This window comes from Camelus dromedarius, chromosome 8 (assembly GCF_036321535.1).
Source record: "Camelus dromedarius isolate mCamDro1 chromosome 8, mCamDro1.pat, whole genome shotgun sequence".
NCBI classification, from domain to species: Eukaryota; Metazoa; Chordata; class Mammalia; order Artiodactyla; family Camelidae; genus Camelus; species Camelus dromedarius.
The window spans coordinates 25,786,009-25,802,572 of record NC_087443.1 but is presented as its reverse complement, the minus strand read 5'-3'; the positions used below and the strand labels follow the sequence as shown (position 1 = coordinate 25,802,572).

The following is a 16,564-nucleotide window of genomic DNA, read 5'->3' as shown; positions in this document are numbered from 1 at the left end:
TGCAGGTCAGGCACTGCAAGGTCCCCCTGCCCTGGCCATGAAGGGATGGCCTTGAATGGACTCTGTCTGTGCCCAGGGGGGCGCCTCCTTGTTCATGATTCCCCTTGGCCACATTGCAAGTGAGTGTTGAGGATCGCACCCTCCTTGGACCAGTATAGCCTTTGAAACCTGCCTCCTGTTCATTGAGATTGGGTGCCCAAGGGTTGCTAAGTCTTGAGCAATCAAGGGCTTTATTAGTTCCGACTCAGAAACTTAGGAGGCTTCTGATCTGCTTGCTTCCATGTGCAGTAACAGCATCTAAAGTTCTTCTCTGGGCATGTTTCACAAATTGACTCTTTTTCTTTGCCTCTTTCCCCCATGCCTCTACCTTTCAGCTGAAGGTCGTCTACCTTAGGCTCTTTGAGAAATAAGTGTGAGACAGTGCACTCTTAGGTGCTTTCTTGTGGTAGCCTGGCTCCCCTGGGGAGCAGAGAGGTTAGGATTAAACACAAGAATTTTATTCAGGAAAGGCCTGTGAGAGAGAGAGAGAGGAGGCCGGGACAGCGGACACACGGCGGTGTGGGTCTGACCCTGAGTGAAGGAGACGGGGAAGGCAGATTGGGTGGAGGTGTCCTGGGCAACCCTGCTGTCCAAGGAAGGTTTGTCAGGGCCTCAGGGAGGTTGCCCATCAGAGGAGTCCCATGTCTCCTGGGAAGCAGCCTCCCATGCTCAGTCAGAGTCTGGCAGCTGCCCCTGGAAGCCTGGCCTTGGACAAACACCAGGGCACCGGAGCTGGCACGCTCGGTCAGCTACACTCCCTGTCATTGGATGTCCAAGAGCCGCGGTACTCTGTGCCCTAGGGCACTTTATTCACCTGAGAAGTTTTACTGGCCTCTGTCATGCAAAACCTTTAATACAAATCCCACCTCTTGCAATTTGGGCCCTAGAAAGAGATGGTTTTTCCAATCCTTCAAATTCCCAAATTTCTATTCCCTTTCATTTCTATTTGCAAAGCGCTCAATTCCTTCTTGAACTCATTTCTTTCCCCTAACACCGTGCCAAGCACAGTGCCTAGCAACCAGCAGGCACGACCACCGTTCTCTTTTCTAATCTCTTCCCTTAGAGGGACAGGCTCAGAAGGCATGAAGGTCTGCCTTTTAAGTTACGGTGTTTGACAACTTTACCAAATGTTTTGCTCCTGCGTAACACTGATCTCCAGCCACCCAGCCTGCTAAACATCACTCACCACCCAGATGCTAAGGCAGTGGCACATAATTCATATTCCTGTTTCTGCAGGACCTCACTTTGGGGATAGACTTCCATTTTAGTCATGGTTATCAATGGAGTCTGTTGCAACAGGCAAACTGAAAAATCTCAGTGATTTTGTACAACACAGGTTTATTTCTCGTTCAGGTTAACAGGCTGATGTGGGTCAGGGAGACTCAGAGGCCTAGTTGCTTCATCTTATAACACCACTGTCTCCAATTCCTTGTTTCCAGCCAGTGGACAGGAGAGAATAGAGCATGCCAGAGAGAGAGACAGAGACAGAGAGAGACAGAGACAGAGAGAGACAGAGAGCAGATGCACGGGCAACTAACTACCTTGGCTTGGGAGTGACACAGGTCCTCCTTCAGAGAGCGCTGTGCTGTCACCAGATGTCCTCTCTGCCAAAGATCTTGGGTCCCTGGGCTTCAGACACCAGTTCCAGCCTTGAGCACGTGCTCCAGCAGGCTGACTTTGCTGCGTTGTTCCCTAGAGGGAAGGGAAGGGAGAGATGGCCACAGACCTGCGCTTGGTCACTGTCTGGAGCCCTCTGTGTAGATGACCACGTTTAGTAGAGTGGTGATGGCTGAGCACCATTGGCTCTCCTTGGTCATTCCTTGCTAATTACAACTCAGACTTGTTTATTATTTTCTTCCTTTTACTTCCTTCTATTGTGAGGCAGCGAGTGACAAGCACATCCAGTGGCTCCTGGGGGCAGATGGAGAGGTCTGGGTCTGGATCATGGGAGAGGGCCCCGGTGACAAGCCCTATGAAGAGATCTCCGAGGAGCTGATTGCAGAAAGGGCGCGGCTGCAGGCACAGAGGGAGGCCGAGGAGCTCTGGTGAGAGGCGCCCATGGGTGTGCAGTGGGACCTGAACACAGAGGCTTAGGGTGGGTTCAAATTAAGGACAATAGGTGACAGGTGGGAGGGAGGAGGCATCAGGTAGCTAGCTGGCTGTTTGGAATTCTGCTAAGATTAGGTGACCAAAGCATTAGTCTTACATCAGGTAGACCTTGTGGGTTCGACTCTTGGCTCCACTAATTAGTGGCGAGCCTATCTGGGGCCTCAGTTTTCACATCTGCGGTTTGGGCATCACAGCATCCTTTCTATATGGATATAGATTGGATTTATTTATTGAGATAATACATGTGATATCCTTTTGCTTTTTCCCTCACTGAGTTGTCCCCAGGACAGCAGAGCAATTGGAATTCAGTTTTAAACCTGCTTGTTCCTCTTCATATTACCTCCATTTCTGACACAAGACAGACAGTTGAGCCCCTAGTGATACCGGGGGTCAGACTTGTTTCATAAACAACTTTGAGCACACTTTGCCTAACTTGGAAATCCATATGAAGTTGACTCCAGCATTTTCCTTCCAATTTTTAATGACAGTGTTTTCATCGCAAAATTGTAACAATGTGTAAACAACATTGAAAACTATAAAGAATAAATTAAAGAACAGCCCAGTCCCCACCAGCTAAGATAACCACAGTGAGCGTGTGGGCAATAGGTGCTCTGTGAACTGCTTCAGACTCACCTTGATAAATTGATTAATATAGATCCACAATGTTACTTAAGATTACTGTATAGTATCCCGTTACATAAGAAACTCAATTTATTGGGCTTGTTGAAGGACATTTGGATTGTTTGCCATTTTTTATGTTATAAAAATCCTCTGATGAACATCTCCCTACACCTTTGTAAACTTGAGTGAGGAATGGGATTTCTGACTTTCTTTTCCCCCTGGCTTCCAGAGCAGTTCTGCCGTTTACACTCCTATGCCAGAGAGTGCCTATTTCTCCCCACCTCTGCCAACACTGAGTTTTGTGAACTTCAGATATTCGCCGTTCTGATAGACCAAGAATGATTGCGCATTGTTTTCACTTGAAGTTCTGTTGGTATGTGGTCCCTGAGTCTCCTACACCATCTGATGCCTGCTGGTGTTCTCTTGGAAGGAAACAGAAGGAGGCAGAGATCACCAAGAAGTTCCGGGACGCTCTGGCCAATGAGAAAGCCCGGATCCTGGCGGAGAAGTGGAAAGTGGAGATGGAGGACCGCAAGGCTGCCAAAGTCCTGGAGGAGCGCATCCACGAGGAATTCAAGGTGGGCCAGGGCATGGGCATCTGTGTGAGGCCACCTGCTCTACCCCCCCAGACCCCCAGGGCTGATCTCTGGTTTGGACCAGTCCTTGACCAATGGTTGGTACGGAGTGCTTCATGAGAACAGAAATCTGGCATGTCTGCGCAGGAAGGAACTTGATACACCATCTGAGCCAATGCACTTCTTATTGTACAGACGAGACAATTGAGGGTCAGACAAGGGAAGTGACTTGCCAAGGCTATGTGCAGTAGTGGCTGGGGACAAAGCCAGCATCAGAACTTAGGCCTTATGGATCCCAAACCAAGGGTCCTGAAATGGGGCTTGAAAAGAGCTGAGTTTGTGATCAGACCAGCCTGGGATCCAGTTCCAACTCTATTGATTACTGCTGTGTGACCTTGGGAAGCTTGCTGAACTTCTCTGAGTCTTCACTTTCTTGTGTGTAATATTAGGGTAATAACAACACCCTACTTGAGATTTTTGTAAGATACCAAAGAGATGAAAAACATACATTTTCTGCCTAGGATAGAAGGTTTGTAATGTTGCATGTTTACTCATTCTGGGAGAGTCTGGAGCTGGCAAAGGAGCTTTACTGTCCTCTGGTAAGAAGCTTAGATTTCCTGAAAAAAATTTTTTTTCTTGGTCCCTATTTTGAGATTTTTTTTTTTTTTTTTTTTTTTGCTACAAGAATAGTACATTTTTTGGGGGTAGAAAACTCAGAAAATACTATAAAGAGAAGAAAAAAATCATGCTGAATCCCAACTATTATGTTATTTTGTGAATTACAGATTTATAGCTTTTGCCCACTTTTCAATTTTGAATAACCTTTTCCCCGATAATGATTAGATACTGGGGACACTGGTCCCTCAAGACCATTTCTATGGCAGATATTTTTTTCAGTGTTGTTGCTGTTTCTTAATTTTGGTTCTAGTGCTTTTGGATGCACAGAAGATTAAAATTTTTATTAACCAACGATATCACTCTTTTTCTTTATTATTTGTTTTATGCATAGAAAGATCCATGCCATCACAAGTTTTTAAAAACACTGATCTACATTGTTTTAAATATTTTTCCTGATTTCATTTCTTTGCACTTAATTTGCCTCCACTTTGGAGTGTAGTATGATGCACGGCTCGCACTTTATTTTCTTCCAAATGGCTAGTCTGTTATCCCCACATTGTTTACGGTACAGCCCATCCTCTCGCCTCTCATTGGATTTGCAGCCTTGATTCTTGCTTCTTATTTCCTTTTGTATCTCTTTGATTTTTCATCTTTGACTATCACTGAGCCAGATTTAACTGTTTAATTATTACAGCTTTAACGTAATTTTTACCATCTACTAAAGTCAGAGTCTGTCATTACTCTTGATTTCTAAAATGCCCTTGGCTAATCTCATCCATTTTTTTCCTCTCAGAGATAACTTTTAAATTATTTTGTCCCTATCCCCTTCTCCCCTGCAACATCAAAAAAAAACCCACATGGTGGTTTTCGTTGGAATTGCATCAACATTGTAGCTGTATTTGTGGAAGATGAACATTTTTATAATACTGAACCATTAAGTCTTCTTGCTCAGGAATGTAGTATATTCTTTTTATTCAAAGCTTCTTTTTTTTTGTCTTTGATACAGATTTTTTTTTTAAAACACCTGTAAATGCACTGGCCACCCAGTCTCAAATGTTCTCAATAACAGATATGCCTATGGGCTTCTGTTTTTTGGACTTTTGTAAAATGGATTGTTTCAAAAGTGCTCTCCATTTCTTTTCTAATTAAACTTGAGGTTTAATTTTTTTACTGCTATTGTGATTGTGCTCATTATTTTTAAACCCATTGAAACTGCTAGTTACATATTTATATTGTTATTGGTCTCCCAATAACTTTCCCATGAGTTGTACTTTTTAAAGGAGATTCTCTTGAGGTTTTAAGTGAAGCAATATTTACTCTCAAAATATTTTATTAAAAAAATTCAAACTTGAAGAAAAGTTGAAAGAAAAATAAAATGAACACATATTTTTCACTTAAATTCACCAATGATTAATATTTTACCACATTTTCTTTCTCTTTCCTCCTCTCTCTCGTTTTCTCCATGCACATGCGCACGTGCATGCACACACACGTAAACATATATGCATTTTTTTGTTGCTGTCCTTTTGCTGAACAATTTGAAAGAAAGTTGCAGACATAGAACACTCTAACTTAGGGGTTAGCAAACTATTTTTGTTAAGGATCAGGTCATCAGTATTTTAGGCTTTGTGGGTCGTACTGTCTCTGTTGCGACTACTCAACCAGGCTGTTGTAGCCCAGAGGCAGCCACAGACAATATGGGAGCAAATGGGTGTGGCTGTGGTCCAATAAGACTTTATTTTAAATAAGACACATTGACCAGATTTGGCCTTAGTTTGCTGCCTCCTGATCAAACTCTAATCCTTCAGCATGCATCTCTCATGAAAAAGGTCATTTCCCAGCAGAGCCACAATACTTATTACTACACCTACTGAAATGAACAATAATTCCATAATAGTAACTCACATCCAGTCCACGGGGGAGAGATATTTAGCTTCTATTGCTGGATTTTGCATATGATTATTTAAGTCTGCTGGGGAAGAAAACCAATACTTTTTATATATCTCCAACAGCAAGAGTCACCTGTACCAGCCTATCTCCCTCTTCCCCAGAGGCGGGCTGAGTCCCAAGTGCTGGGAGGGGGGCTCCATGGAGCTGGGGTCCTGGGGCTTGGTTCACAGGGATATTGTGGAGGGACTGAGTTCCCAGCGGAGATTTTCTGGTTGATGTTCTCCTTGAGAACCTCAGTGTTGGAGGGATGATATATTGTGGGCCAGCTCTGTGTCAGGGTTCATGGAGGGGTCAGTAAATCCCTGTGGCCAGGCCCTCACTCAGGTTCACTGAGGGACCCAAATGCAGGCTTTTGGTGCTATTTCCAATGAAAGTTATTGTTATTATCTGTTTAATTGCATAAAAAAATTAATTTGCTAGATGTGAATGTTTAAACTTGAGTACACACAGTAACCCTGATGGGCATGTCTGCATTTTGAGGAGCCGCAGAGATGCAGGTAGCTTCTGCGAGGCCCTGGAGGGGCTCATTAAGGGCAGCGTCCGTTAGGAACATCAGGTTAGACTCTGGCGTTGGACACTCCAGGTTTACGCACCCAGGTATTTTCTGTCAGAGCTGTCTGTAAATGAACCACTCTTGTATTGTGATGAGCTCCTCATCACAGGGAAATGATGAGGCATAGGCTGAAGTGGTACCTGAATCTGTGGTGGATTAAATATGGCTGATGGCAAATTCTTGGCCTCTCCTCCCTTTGAGAGGTGGGGCCTGTTTCTCGTGGCTAGCGTTGGTCTGTAGAATGCTGTGGAAATGACTGTAACTTCTGAGGACAGGCTGTAAGATGACTGGCAGCTTCTACCTTTGCGCTTCTGGCAGCGCTCACTTTGGAAGCTGCCTGGTGAGAAATCCTACTGTTGCAGCAAAGTGTGCTACAGCTCAGTTGTGACAGCTACCTGGATCCGGGCGAGACACCAGGCAGCACTCAGGGTTGGAGAACTCAGGTTTATTATGCCAGCAAACCCAGAGGAGTTAACACTCTATGCTCTGGACCCTGTTTGTAGGTTTACACAGGCTTTTATAGGCTGCCAGTCTGCACTTTGCAACATCATACGCAAATAAGTTGTAACAAAGTTGACTAGTTAGGAACGAGCTTTGTAGAAATGGACCAATCAGGAGTGATAGAAATGGACTAACCAGGAGTGAGCTCCATGCAAATAAGGTGCCACATATGGACCAATCAGGAGTTAGCTCAGGGAACCAATAGAATCTTAGGCATAAGTTCCACTTTTCTAGAAGCAAGCCATTTTACAGAAGCAAAAGCTGAGATAATGCCGCCAGGTCAGGGAACTGGGTGGTGCTGGCAGGAGAGTAGTGGCCCTGCCTGGGGGTCCTGCTGGTCTTTTTCATGGGGCTTCCCACCTCAGTACACCCCAGACTCCCTGAGCCAGCCACACACAGAGAGGCCACTCGGAAGAGCACCGAGGCACAGGCTCATGAGTGAAGCCTTCATGGTTCTTCCAGTAAATGACCTCAACTAAGTGACTGACCTTGGCTGACACAATGTGGAGCTGAAGGGCCACCCAGACAAGCCTAGGTTAATAACCTACAGCATCACAAGCACATACAACAGTTGTGGTTTGTTTTGTTTTGGGGGAGGTAATTAAGTTTTTATTTATTTAGTGGAGGTACTGGGAATTGAACCCAGGACCTTGTGCAGGCTAGGCACATGCTCTACCACTGAGCTATACCCTCCCCGCTACAACAGTTGTGTTTTAAGCCACTAAATTTTCTGATAGTTTGTTGTTACTTAGCAATAGATCACTGCACCAGCTTTGCCAAAGGGATTAAACCTCAGGTTAGAGATTGGTTTAGGTAATTTTTATCATGTCTTTCAACACCAAGATTCTAAAATAACGTGAGTCTTGCATGCAACAATGCACCAATAACGTTCATTTAATTTGATTCTTTTTTTTCCCCCTGAGAACCTAAGTGCAGATTGTTTGGGGGAGGGTGGTGGTGGTAGTAATAAACTCCCTGCTCTCAAAAAGCTCATAGGGTACCAGGGAGAGAGAGACAATCCTATGAGCAACCCACAGCCCCAGCCATGCCTGGGGGACTGCAACAGGGGACAAAGATCCCTCCAGGGGTCTGGGCACAAGCAAAGACAGCAAACGGAAAAGAGCTATGTGGAGTGATGAATGGTCTGGTGGGTTGGGGAGAGAAAAATCACATGATGGGTGGAGCCAGATGTAAACCTGGAAAAGTAGACTGTGGATGCTATGCTAAGAAGGTGGACTGTTCTCTGTAGGCAAAACAGAGCTGTGAGGGGCATGGCTGGACCAAGTTTTAGCTGGTGGTGATGGTGTGATTCAAGTGATGGAAGTTTGTAGGGAGGGAGAGGCCAGTTAGGAGATATTTGTGGTGGTCAAGGTGGGAAATGATGAGGGTCTGGACAGAGTCTGTGACTATGGAGAGGGGTAGAAGGGGGGAAAAAATCCCAGAACCTTGTGTAGAGTTAAAGAGGGAACTTCAAAATAGAAGACACAGACAGCTGGAAACCTGTTTTTAAAAACCATTCTTCTGTGGTTGACACTATGTGAATGCAGTTTATACTCTGAGAAAATGTCAAATATACAATACAGTGTAAGCATGAAGTCCTCATGCTGGACATTAGATCTCCTGAATTTATTCGCCGTGCATAATGGAAACTTTATGCCTTTTCACCGAACACAGCTTAAGTGTCTATAGAGAGATGAATAGATTTTTTTTAAAGTAGTATATTTATATAGACAATGGAATATTATTCAGTCTTAAAATAAAAGGAAATCCTGCCACCTGTGACAACATGGATGAACTTGGAGGGCACTGCGCTGGGAGAAATAAGGCAGATACAGAAAGGCAGGTGCTGCACGGTCTCACTTAAATGTGGACTCTAAGAAAGTTGAACTTGTAGAATCAGGGAGTAGGAAGGGGTTGCCAGGGGTGGGGGCGGGGGAAGTGGGTGCTGCGGTTTACCTTGCTGCTTCACATTGCCAGAGCTGGGTGGGGCAGGAACACTGCTGTTAACTTGACGTGGTTGGTCAATGCCATTGATTGATTGATTGATAGGAGCGTTATACAACTTTTATGTTACATACATCCCTACGTGCTTGTTCAACACACAGTGACTACTTCTACAGCTCATCACGCTTCCCCCCATAGCACAGAGATGGAAAGGTTAGTCTGGGGGCTGGTTAGAGTATGCCAGTCATGACCCTTCTCTGGGATGCAGTCTGCTTGTTATGGGCTGCACTGTGTCCACTTAAAATACATATGTTCAAGTCCCAACCCCCAGAATCTCGGCACGTAACTGTATTTGGAGGTAGGGTCTTCAAAGAGGAAACTAAGTTAAAATGAGATCTTTAGGGAGGTCCCTAATTCAATATGATTAGTGTCCCTCTGAGGAGGGGAAATTTAGACACAGACATGGATGAACTCAGAGCAAAGACTGTGTGAGGACACAGGGAGAGGATGGCTATCTACAAACCGAAGGGAGAGGCCTCAGAATGAAACCGACCCTGCTGACACTTTGATCTCGGACTTATGGCCCCCAGAACTGTGAGACGGTAAACGTCTGTTGTGTGAGGCCCCCGGTCCGTGGAACTTTGTTATGGCAGCCCGGGTAAGCTGGTACACCCCTTATCCTTACGAGGGAGTCGGACCAGGAGTCAAAGCCCCTCTGGCTCTGACATGCCTCGACTGTCCGGATTTTCCCTGAGATCTGCTCCTGCCTGGAAGACTCCGCTGGGCGCATGATGGAGCTGTAGTCCCTGGGCGGAAGCTGTCTCCACGGGTGCCCTATGTGTTGAGGGATGTGGTGACTGCGGTCAGATAGCGACTCCCGGGGCAGCAGTGGGAAACCCGCTGTGTGAACTGGGAAGTGCTGTGCAAGCGTGAGGAGTGATCTTCGTGCTGCCAGGGTGCCAGTGACTGATGAAGGTGAAATACAGCTCTGGGGTAAAACTCAGCTTATTCTGCTTTGGGTCAGACTTTGTTTCCAATTTTGCATTGGTCATTAACTCTCTGCTTTAATGTTTTCCATCTTAAAACCAGACATCCAGCCAACCCACCCACCCTCCCTCCCCATTTCTATCTTAACCCCACATTCCCCTCTGGCTGCCACTCCCTGTCTCTGCTCCTTTTTTACAGGAAGTGTCTTGAAAAGGTTGTCTGTGGTCACTTCCCCTCCCTCCCCTACGCCGCCTGGAAGGCTGCCCATCCACAGATCTCCCATCATGTCCTGTGACCACATCCTGCATGTCCCCTGTCCCTTCTCTCTCCTTATCTTGTGATGTCTCAGCGGCGTGCAGCTCGGTTTACCACCCCCTTTACTTGAAATGCTTTCCTCGCTCGGCTTCCCCCACAGACCACCCCTCCTGGGTTTTTCTCTTACCCCTCGGCCTGCCTTCTCAGTCTCCTCCTCCGGCTCCAACTCTTCCAACTTTGAAATGGCAGAGCGCCCCAAGGCACTCTGCTTGTCTTCTCTTGATCCACGTCCTTCCTCTCAGTGGTAACACTAAGTGCGTGGCTGAGAAGCGTCACCCTTACACAGATGACTTCTCAGTCAGCATCTGCAGCCTGAGCTTGTCCCAAGTCCTGGGCTCTTGCATCCCACTGCCCATGGCAGGCCTCTTGGAGGCCAGATGGCATCTCAAACACACTAAAGATAGAATTTTGACTTTTTTCCTTCCAGCCGCAGTGGAGAACTCTCTACTCAAACATGCCAAACCCCTTTCCCTTCCTGGGGCCTTTGCACCTGTGTCTCCCTCTCTCTGGAAATTTCTTCTCTCTGAGACGCACTTATCAGCCTCCTTTTATTTCCGGATCTCAGACCAGTCCCTTCCGAGAGGACTTCTGGTCACGCAGCCTAAAGTCGTCTCCTAGACGCTCTCTATCACTTACCTGGTTTTAATTCTCTGCATGCTTTATTATTTCTGACATATTTTTTATTTCACTTGATCAGTGTTTCCCCCTCTTTGGAAGGCAAGCTCCGAGAGGGTGGGGCTGCGTCTGTCTTTCTCACCGGTGTCTAGAACGGGCCAAGACTCTTAGATGCTCAGTAAGTGTTTGGTGCATGGCTGGAGGAAGCCACTCAACTTCCTTAGCCCTTAATTCCCAACTCTTAGAGAAAAGGCTGTTAGGAAGTCAGACTTTTGTCTGTTTTTTTAGAATGAAAAAAATGACAATTGAATTGGCGAAAAGTACTCAATCTGTGCCATTTCAGAAGCAACAAAAACCTTGTCTTTTTTTTAAAATGAGGGATTCAAAAGTCACAGTTACCTTTTTTCTTTCTTTCTTTTCTTGTTGATCTATTAAAATAGCAATGGCCTGAAAAAGTTTTAAGCCACAGAGACAGAGACGATGAGAGGAGGGAAGAACAGAGGAGAAAGTGGCCACAGAAGCTTGGCTTCTAGAAGTCAGAGGGAGAGCGGTGAGGGGTCAGCCGGCACCTGCAGGAAGAGGACTGGGGCACTGAGCCGGCTCAGTCCAGAACCCTAAGGCTCAGGACTTGGGGGCAGCAGACACAGAGAAGGATGGTACTGGGAATGCGGGACTGGGGACAAGTTTCTACGTGGAGGGGCTAGACCCTGAGGTCCCCATTTTTACCTGTTTCTTCAAGGCGACCTCATCCCTCCCTCTGACCCGAAGGAGGTGGGGAGTTGAAAGAGAGAGGTTTGGGGCTCAGAATATCAGGCTGAAGGAGTAGGTGGGGGGCAGGTGGGAAATGGGGAGGAAGTAAAGGTCTGAACTCGTTGAACAATAGGGCCTGCAGCAGGGTTGCCCCTAGGGTGTGCAGGCCTGGCAACTTTTTTTTGGTGATGCTTTTGTCTAGAGCAGATTAACAATCTGAACTATATAAAATCAGCCTGTTAGGTCTATTCTAGTGACCTAATCTCAAGTGATCCTGTGATCAAAATACTGTGTTGGCCAGTAGGATTCATTTGCTTGCTGGGCCATCCTTCTAGAACCATGGCCTGGCCACTGGGCCCCGCGATGACTCCATAAATATGAATCCTGGAGGTCCTTGGGGCACTTGGGTAACCCCTTGCATGGAGGAGAGGGTCGGAGAACACCCTGAAGGGGAGAAACAGGGACTAGGGCTCATGTGGGACCTAGTCTGGGCTTGGGACATCTTACCTGGACCACACTGCTGCTCCTGCCAGCCCTGGGGGTACTATTTCTGACTAGTGCTGGGGGGACTTGGCAGGGGAAATTTGCAAAGAAGGCACTTTAAAGCATGGGGTTCTTGTGAAGTGTGGGGCTCAGGCCAGGGGTCCTGCTTGCTGCCCTACCTATAGCCTGCCTCCTGCACAGACTCCTGGAAAGCTGGTGGTCAGACACTACCCAGGTAGGACAGAGAAGACACTGAATAATCTCAGAGAAAGGACCAGATACACTTGAGGGCCCTCAACAAGATGGCTGGTCCCTCATCCAGTCTTCCTAGGTGAAGCCTACCTCTTAAGGAAGCCTTGACTACACACTCTGAGTCTATGTTTCAGATACATACTTACTGACTTTCTTGAATATAAGCAGTCAGGAAAAATCAGACATCAGAGGGAAGCCTCTGACATGAATGACAGGCACCAAATAAAACAAACTTAAACGTAAAACAAGAGGCAAAACACAGAGGAAATAGATGTAAATCAAAATATGGGAAAGAAAACAATCTCTGAAGTCCTCAGAGATGAGCTATTGCGTTCATGGAACAAGTACAGGGTGCAATGAAGCAAAAAGGAACAACCGAAGAATAAGAAAGGGGACTTGGGAATTACAAGTACACTAGCTGAAATAAAAATGTCAGTGGAAGGTTTGGGCGACAAAGTCAGTGAAATCAACCAGGAAGTAGAACAGAAAGGCAAGAGATGGAAATAGGAGAGAAATGATAAGGCACTTAGAGGGTTAACTCAGGATGTCCAGCAGTTGACACATAGGAGTTCTAGAAAGAAAAAAGTGAAATGAGAGGAGAAAAAATTATCAAAGAAATCCTAAGCAAAGATGTATTAGACTCGAAGGACCCAAAACTCCACTCCTCACACAATCAATGAAAGAAAATCCACAACAAGGCACATCATTTAAAAAGGTTCAGAACTCAGAGATGGAGAAAAAATGATTGCCTTATGCAGAAGAATGAGAATCCGAGTGGCAGTACTGGATACTAGAAGACAAGGAAGTGGAGTCTTCCGTGTTCTGCAGGAAAATGAGTTTTAATCAAATTCAATGCCCAGCTAAGTTAGCAGTCACTTGGGCGGTTGGCACAGACGTATTTTCAGACAAGTCTCAGAATGTGTCTCTCTGTGCATCCTTACCTGAGAGGTGCTGTGAGCTGCGTTGCTGCAAAATGAAGACATGGACAGGAAAGAGAACATGGAACAAGGAAGCAGGGGCTACAACTCGGAGGAGGCTGAGAGGCGAGTCCCAGGAGGAGGGATGGACAGGAGGCCTAGCTCACAGCCACCTGAGATGGGGGAGGAAGGAAAGATGCATGCGGGGTCAGGGTGTCCCCTGGAAAAGATCACTACTGTATTGTCTGTTATAATAAAAAGCACTTGGTTAAACACAGAGGAAAGATTTACTGCAGATCTGAGAGAAGTTTGGCCAAATTCAATGCTCTACTTCAAGATGAGCCGATTAGTAACTCAGGAAAAAAAATAAAAAGAAATTATTTGGAAGAAAAATCCATCATACTATTATATTTTACTGAATTTCAGATGCCATTAATTATAAAGTCTATCATTACTTTAGGAAGAAAGAAAAAAACTGTTGGCTATGAAAAAGGCAAGTTGTAGGACATGTTCTTATTTTAGAGATGTTAGAAAGTTAAAAAATGTAATTCTTAGAATTAGTGGAAATAGCACCCTATTTGGCTCTGCAGGGGACTACATTTAGTTCTGCACTGATCATTGATGTAACCACAAATTGTGATGTAAATTTATTGTGAGGATGAGGAGAGGAAAAGTATGGGTGTGTATCTCTTTGGGAAATATAGATGCTAAATACTCATGTACTAAAAAAAAAAAGGCAGTAGTTAATGTCTAGATTTGGTAAATCAAGAATTAGCAGCATTATTCAGACATGGATGTGACCACGTGAAGGAGCAGCTAGAATAATTGAGAATGGTGGCCTCTGGGCACTAGACGAGGGTGGGGTAGGTTGGGGTGAAGTGGTTTGGAGAACTACTGTGTTTTGTAACAAGCCTTTAGTGCATATTGCATGTCTGATGTGTGTGCATGTTGCTTTGATGTAAACAGAGGGAGAGGAAAATATCCCCTCCTCGCATGGAGCCTTTTTGGAGCTTGAAAGTGGAACCATAATTGGAGATTTGGCCGCCCCCCACAACCTGCTCTCTCTTTGAAATATCTCATCCGGAAATAAGGTTCAGACCTGATTGTATCCTGCTGAATCAGCCTCCAGGAGGACCCGGCACCCCTCCCCTAACGTACTGCCTCTCTCCCCCCAGAGTGGAAGTGTGACCAAGGATGGCCCCAAGTCCTCTTACTATTGTGGAAGGCTTCAGAGTCTACAAATTCTTCCACATATTTCAAGCTGTTGGATCCTTACCACGGCCTGATTAGGTGTAACTATCACCATTTCATGTGTGTAGAGACAGAGACGGGAGCGGCCACCCCCGGGCCACCTCCCCGTGGGACAGCTCAGCCCTGCCCTGCTGCAGGACCAGCGGCACTTCTCCTCTCTCGTGACCTGTTACCGTCACCTAACATCATTCTGTCCGCGGGCTGTTTTAGAGGAAAGAGGAAGAGGAGAGGAAGTGGGGAGAAGAGCAGATTCGCCTCCAGGAAGAGCAGAGGGCGAAGGAACTGTACTGGACCCTGAAGCAGGCGCAGCTGCAGAGCCACGCCAGCGAGAAGGAGGAGCGCGAGTGGGAAGAGCAGTGTGAGTAGAGCTCAGCCATCATTCCAGTTCACCCAGAAGCCTCTGCCCAGGGTCAACCATGTATGTGGGTGGTCCTGCTAGGACCCAGAGCGTAAGGGTGCCATCCTCCAGGGGCTTAACTTGCTGGCTGGGGAGTTTTCTTATACTAAAGAATAAAACCCTACGTTTGCTAAGTTACCAATAATATTCTGGCTCTGAGCTAAGCCCTGGGGAGCTGGAGATGAGGGATCATGGTCTTTATCCTGGAGGGACTCGTCGGCTAGGCGGGAGACAGGCACACAGGCCAAGGGCTTTGAGGGAAAACGTACCACGTTCTGTTGGAGCACAGGGTGGCTACCTTGGTGGGGTTCCAGGTGAGGAGTTATAGAGGGAGGCCCCATGTTGTAGCATGGGCCAATAATTCATTTGTTCTTATGACCGAATAAAATCCTAAAGTGTGCATATTACCACATTTTCGTTTATCCACTTATCAGTTGAAGGACATTTGGGTTGTTTCCACTTTGGGGCTATATAGATAATATTGCTCGGAACACTTGTTTATGTTTTTGTGTGAACATATATTTTCATTCTCTCAGATATATATCCAGGAATGGAATTTCCAGGTCATATGGTAGGTAACTTTATGTTTAAGATTTTGAGAAACTGCCACACTGTTTTTCCAAAGTGACCGTACCATTTTACATTTCTACAAGCAATGTGTGAGGATTCCAGCTTCTTCACATCCTCGTCAGCATTTATAGTGGTTTTTGATTCTAGCCATCCTAGTGGTTGTGAAGTTTGATTTGCGTTTCCCTAATGACTAATGATATTGAGTATATTTTCCTGTGCACACTGGCCATGTATATATCTTATTCAGAGAATTGTCTATTCAAATCCCTTGCTCATTTTTGAAAATCTTCCTTGTTGTTAATGACCTACTGTAGAAGTTCTTTATGTATTCTGACCTTAATCTCCTTTCAGAGATATGACTTGCAAATATTTTCTCCCATTCTGTGGATTTTCTTTTCACTTTCTTGATAATGTCCTTTGAAGCACAGAATTTCCAATTTTGACAAAATCCAGTTTATCTATTTTTTTTCTCTGGTTGCTTATGCTTTATGTCATATCTCAGAAACCATTGCCTAATCCAAGGTCACAAAGATTTACACCTATGTTTCTTCTAAGAATTTTATAGTTTTAGCTCTTACATTTAGGTCTTTGGTGCATTTGGAGTTAGTTTTTGGGTAAAGTAGGGTTTCAACTTAATTCTTTTGCATGTGACTGTCCAGTTGTCCAAGCACCATTTTGTTGAAAATATCATTCTTTGAATACTCTTGGTACCCTTAGTTAAAAAGCAATTGACCAAAAAATGTAAGTGTTTGTTTCTGGACTTTCAATTCTATACCTTTAATCTATATGCCTGTTCTCATGCCTGTACCAAAACATTACGATTACAGTAGCTTTGTAGTAAGTTTTGAAATTGGGTAGTATGAGACACTCGAGGTTGCTTTTCTTCTTCTGGATTGTTTTGGCTATCCTGGGTCTTTTGCATTTCCGTGTGAATTTTAGAATCAACTAGAATTTCTGCAATGATGCCTGCTGGGATTTTGATAGTGATTGCATTGAATCTATAGATCATTTTGGGGAGTATTGCTATCTTAACAATATTTTCTCTTCCAATCCATGAATGTGGGATATCTTTCCATTTATTTAAGTCTTATTTAATTTCTTTCAATAGTATTTTGTA

General features: G+C 45.2%; 1 protein-coding gene across 1 annotated transcript in view; it reads left to right on the top strand.

Annotated features, from left to right (window-relative positions):
• Window positions 1-16,564, top strand: part of SH2D4B (SH2 domain containing 4B) — an 83,162-nt gene that overhangs the window by 21,638 nt on the left and 44,960 nt on the right. Inside the window, exons 2-4 of the mRNA XM_010984087.3 lie at window positions 1,925-2,084; window positions 3,200-3,347; window positions 14,691-14,838. Of these exons, the coding sequence (XP_010982389.1) occupies window positions 1,925-2,084; window positions 3,200-3,347; window positions 14,691-14,838 (456 nt within the window). The remainder of the gene's footprint in view (window positions 1-1,924; window positions 2,085-3,199; window positions 3,348-14,690; window positions 14,839-16,564) is intronic.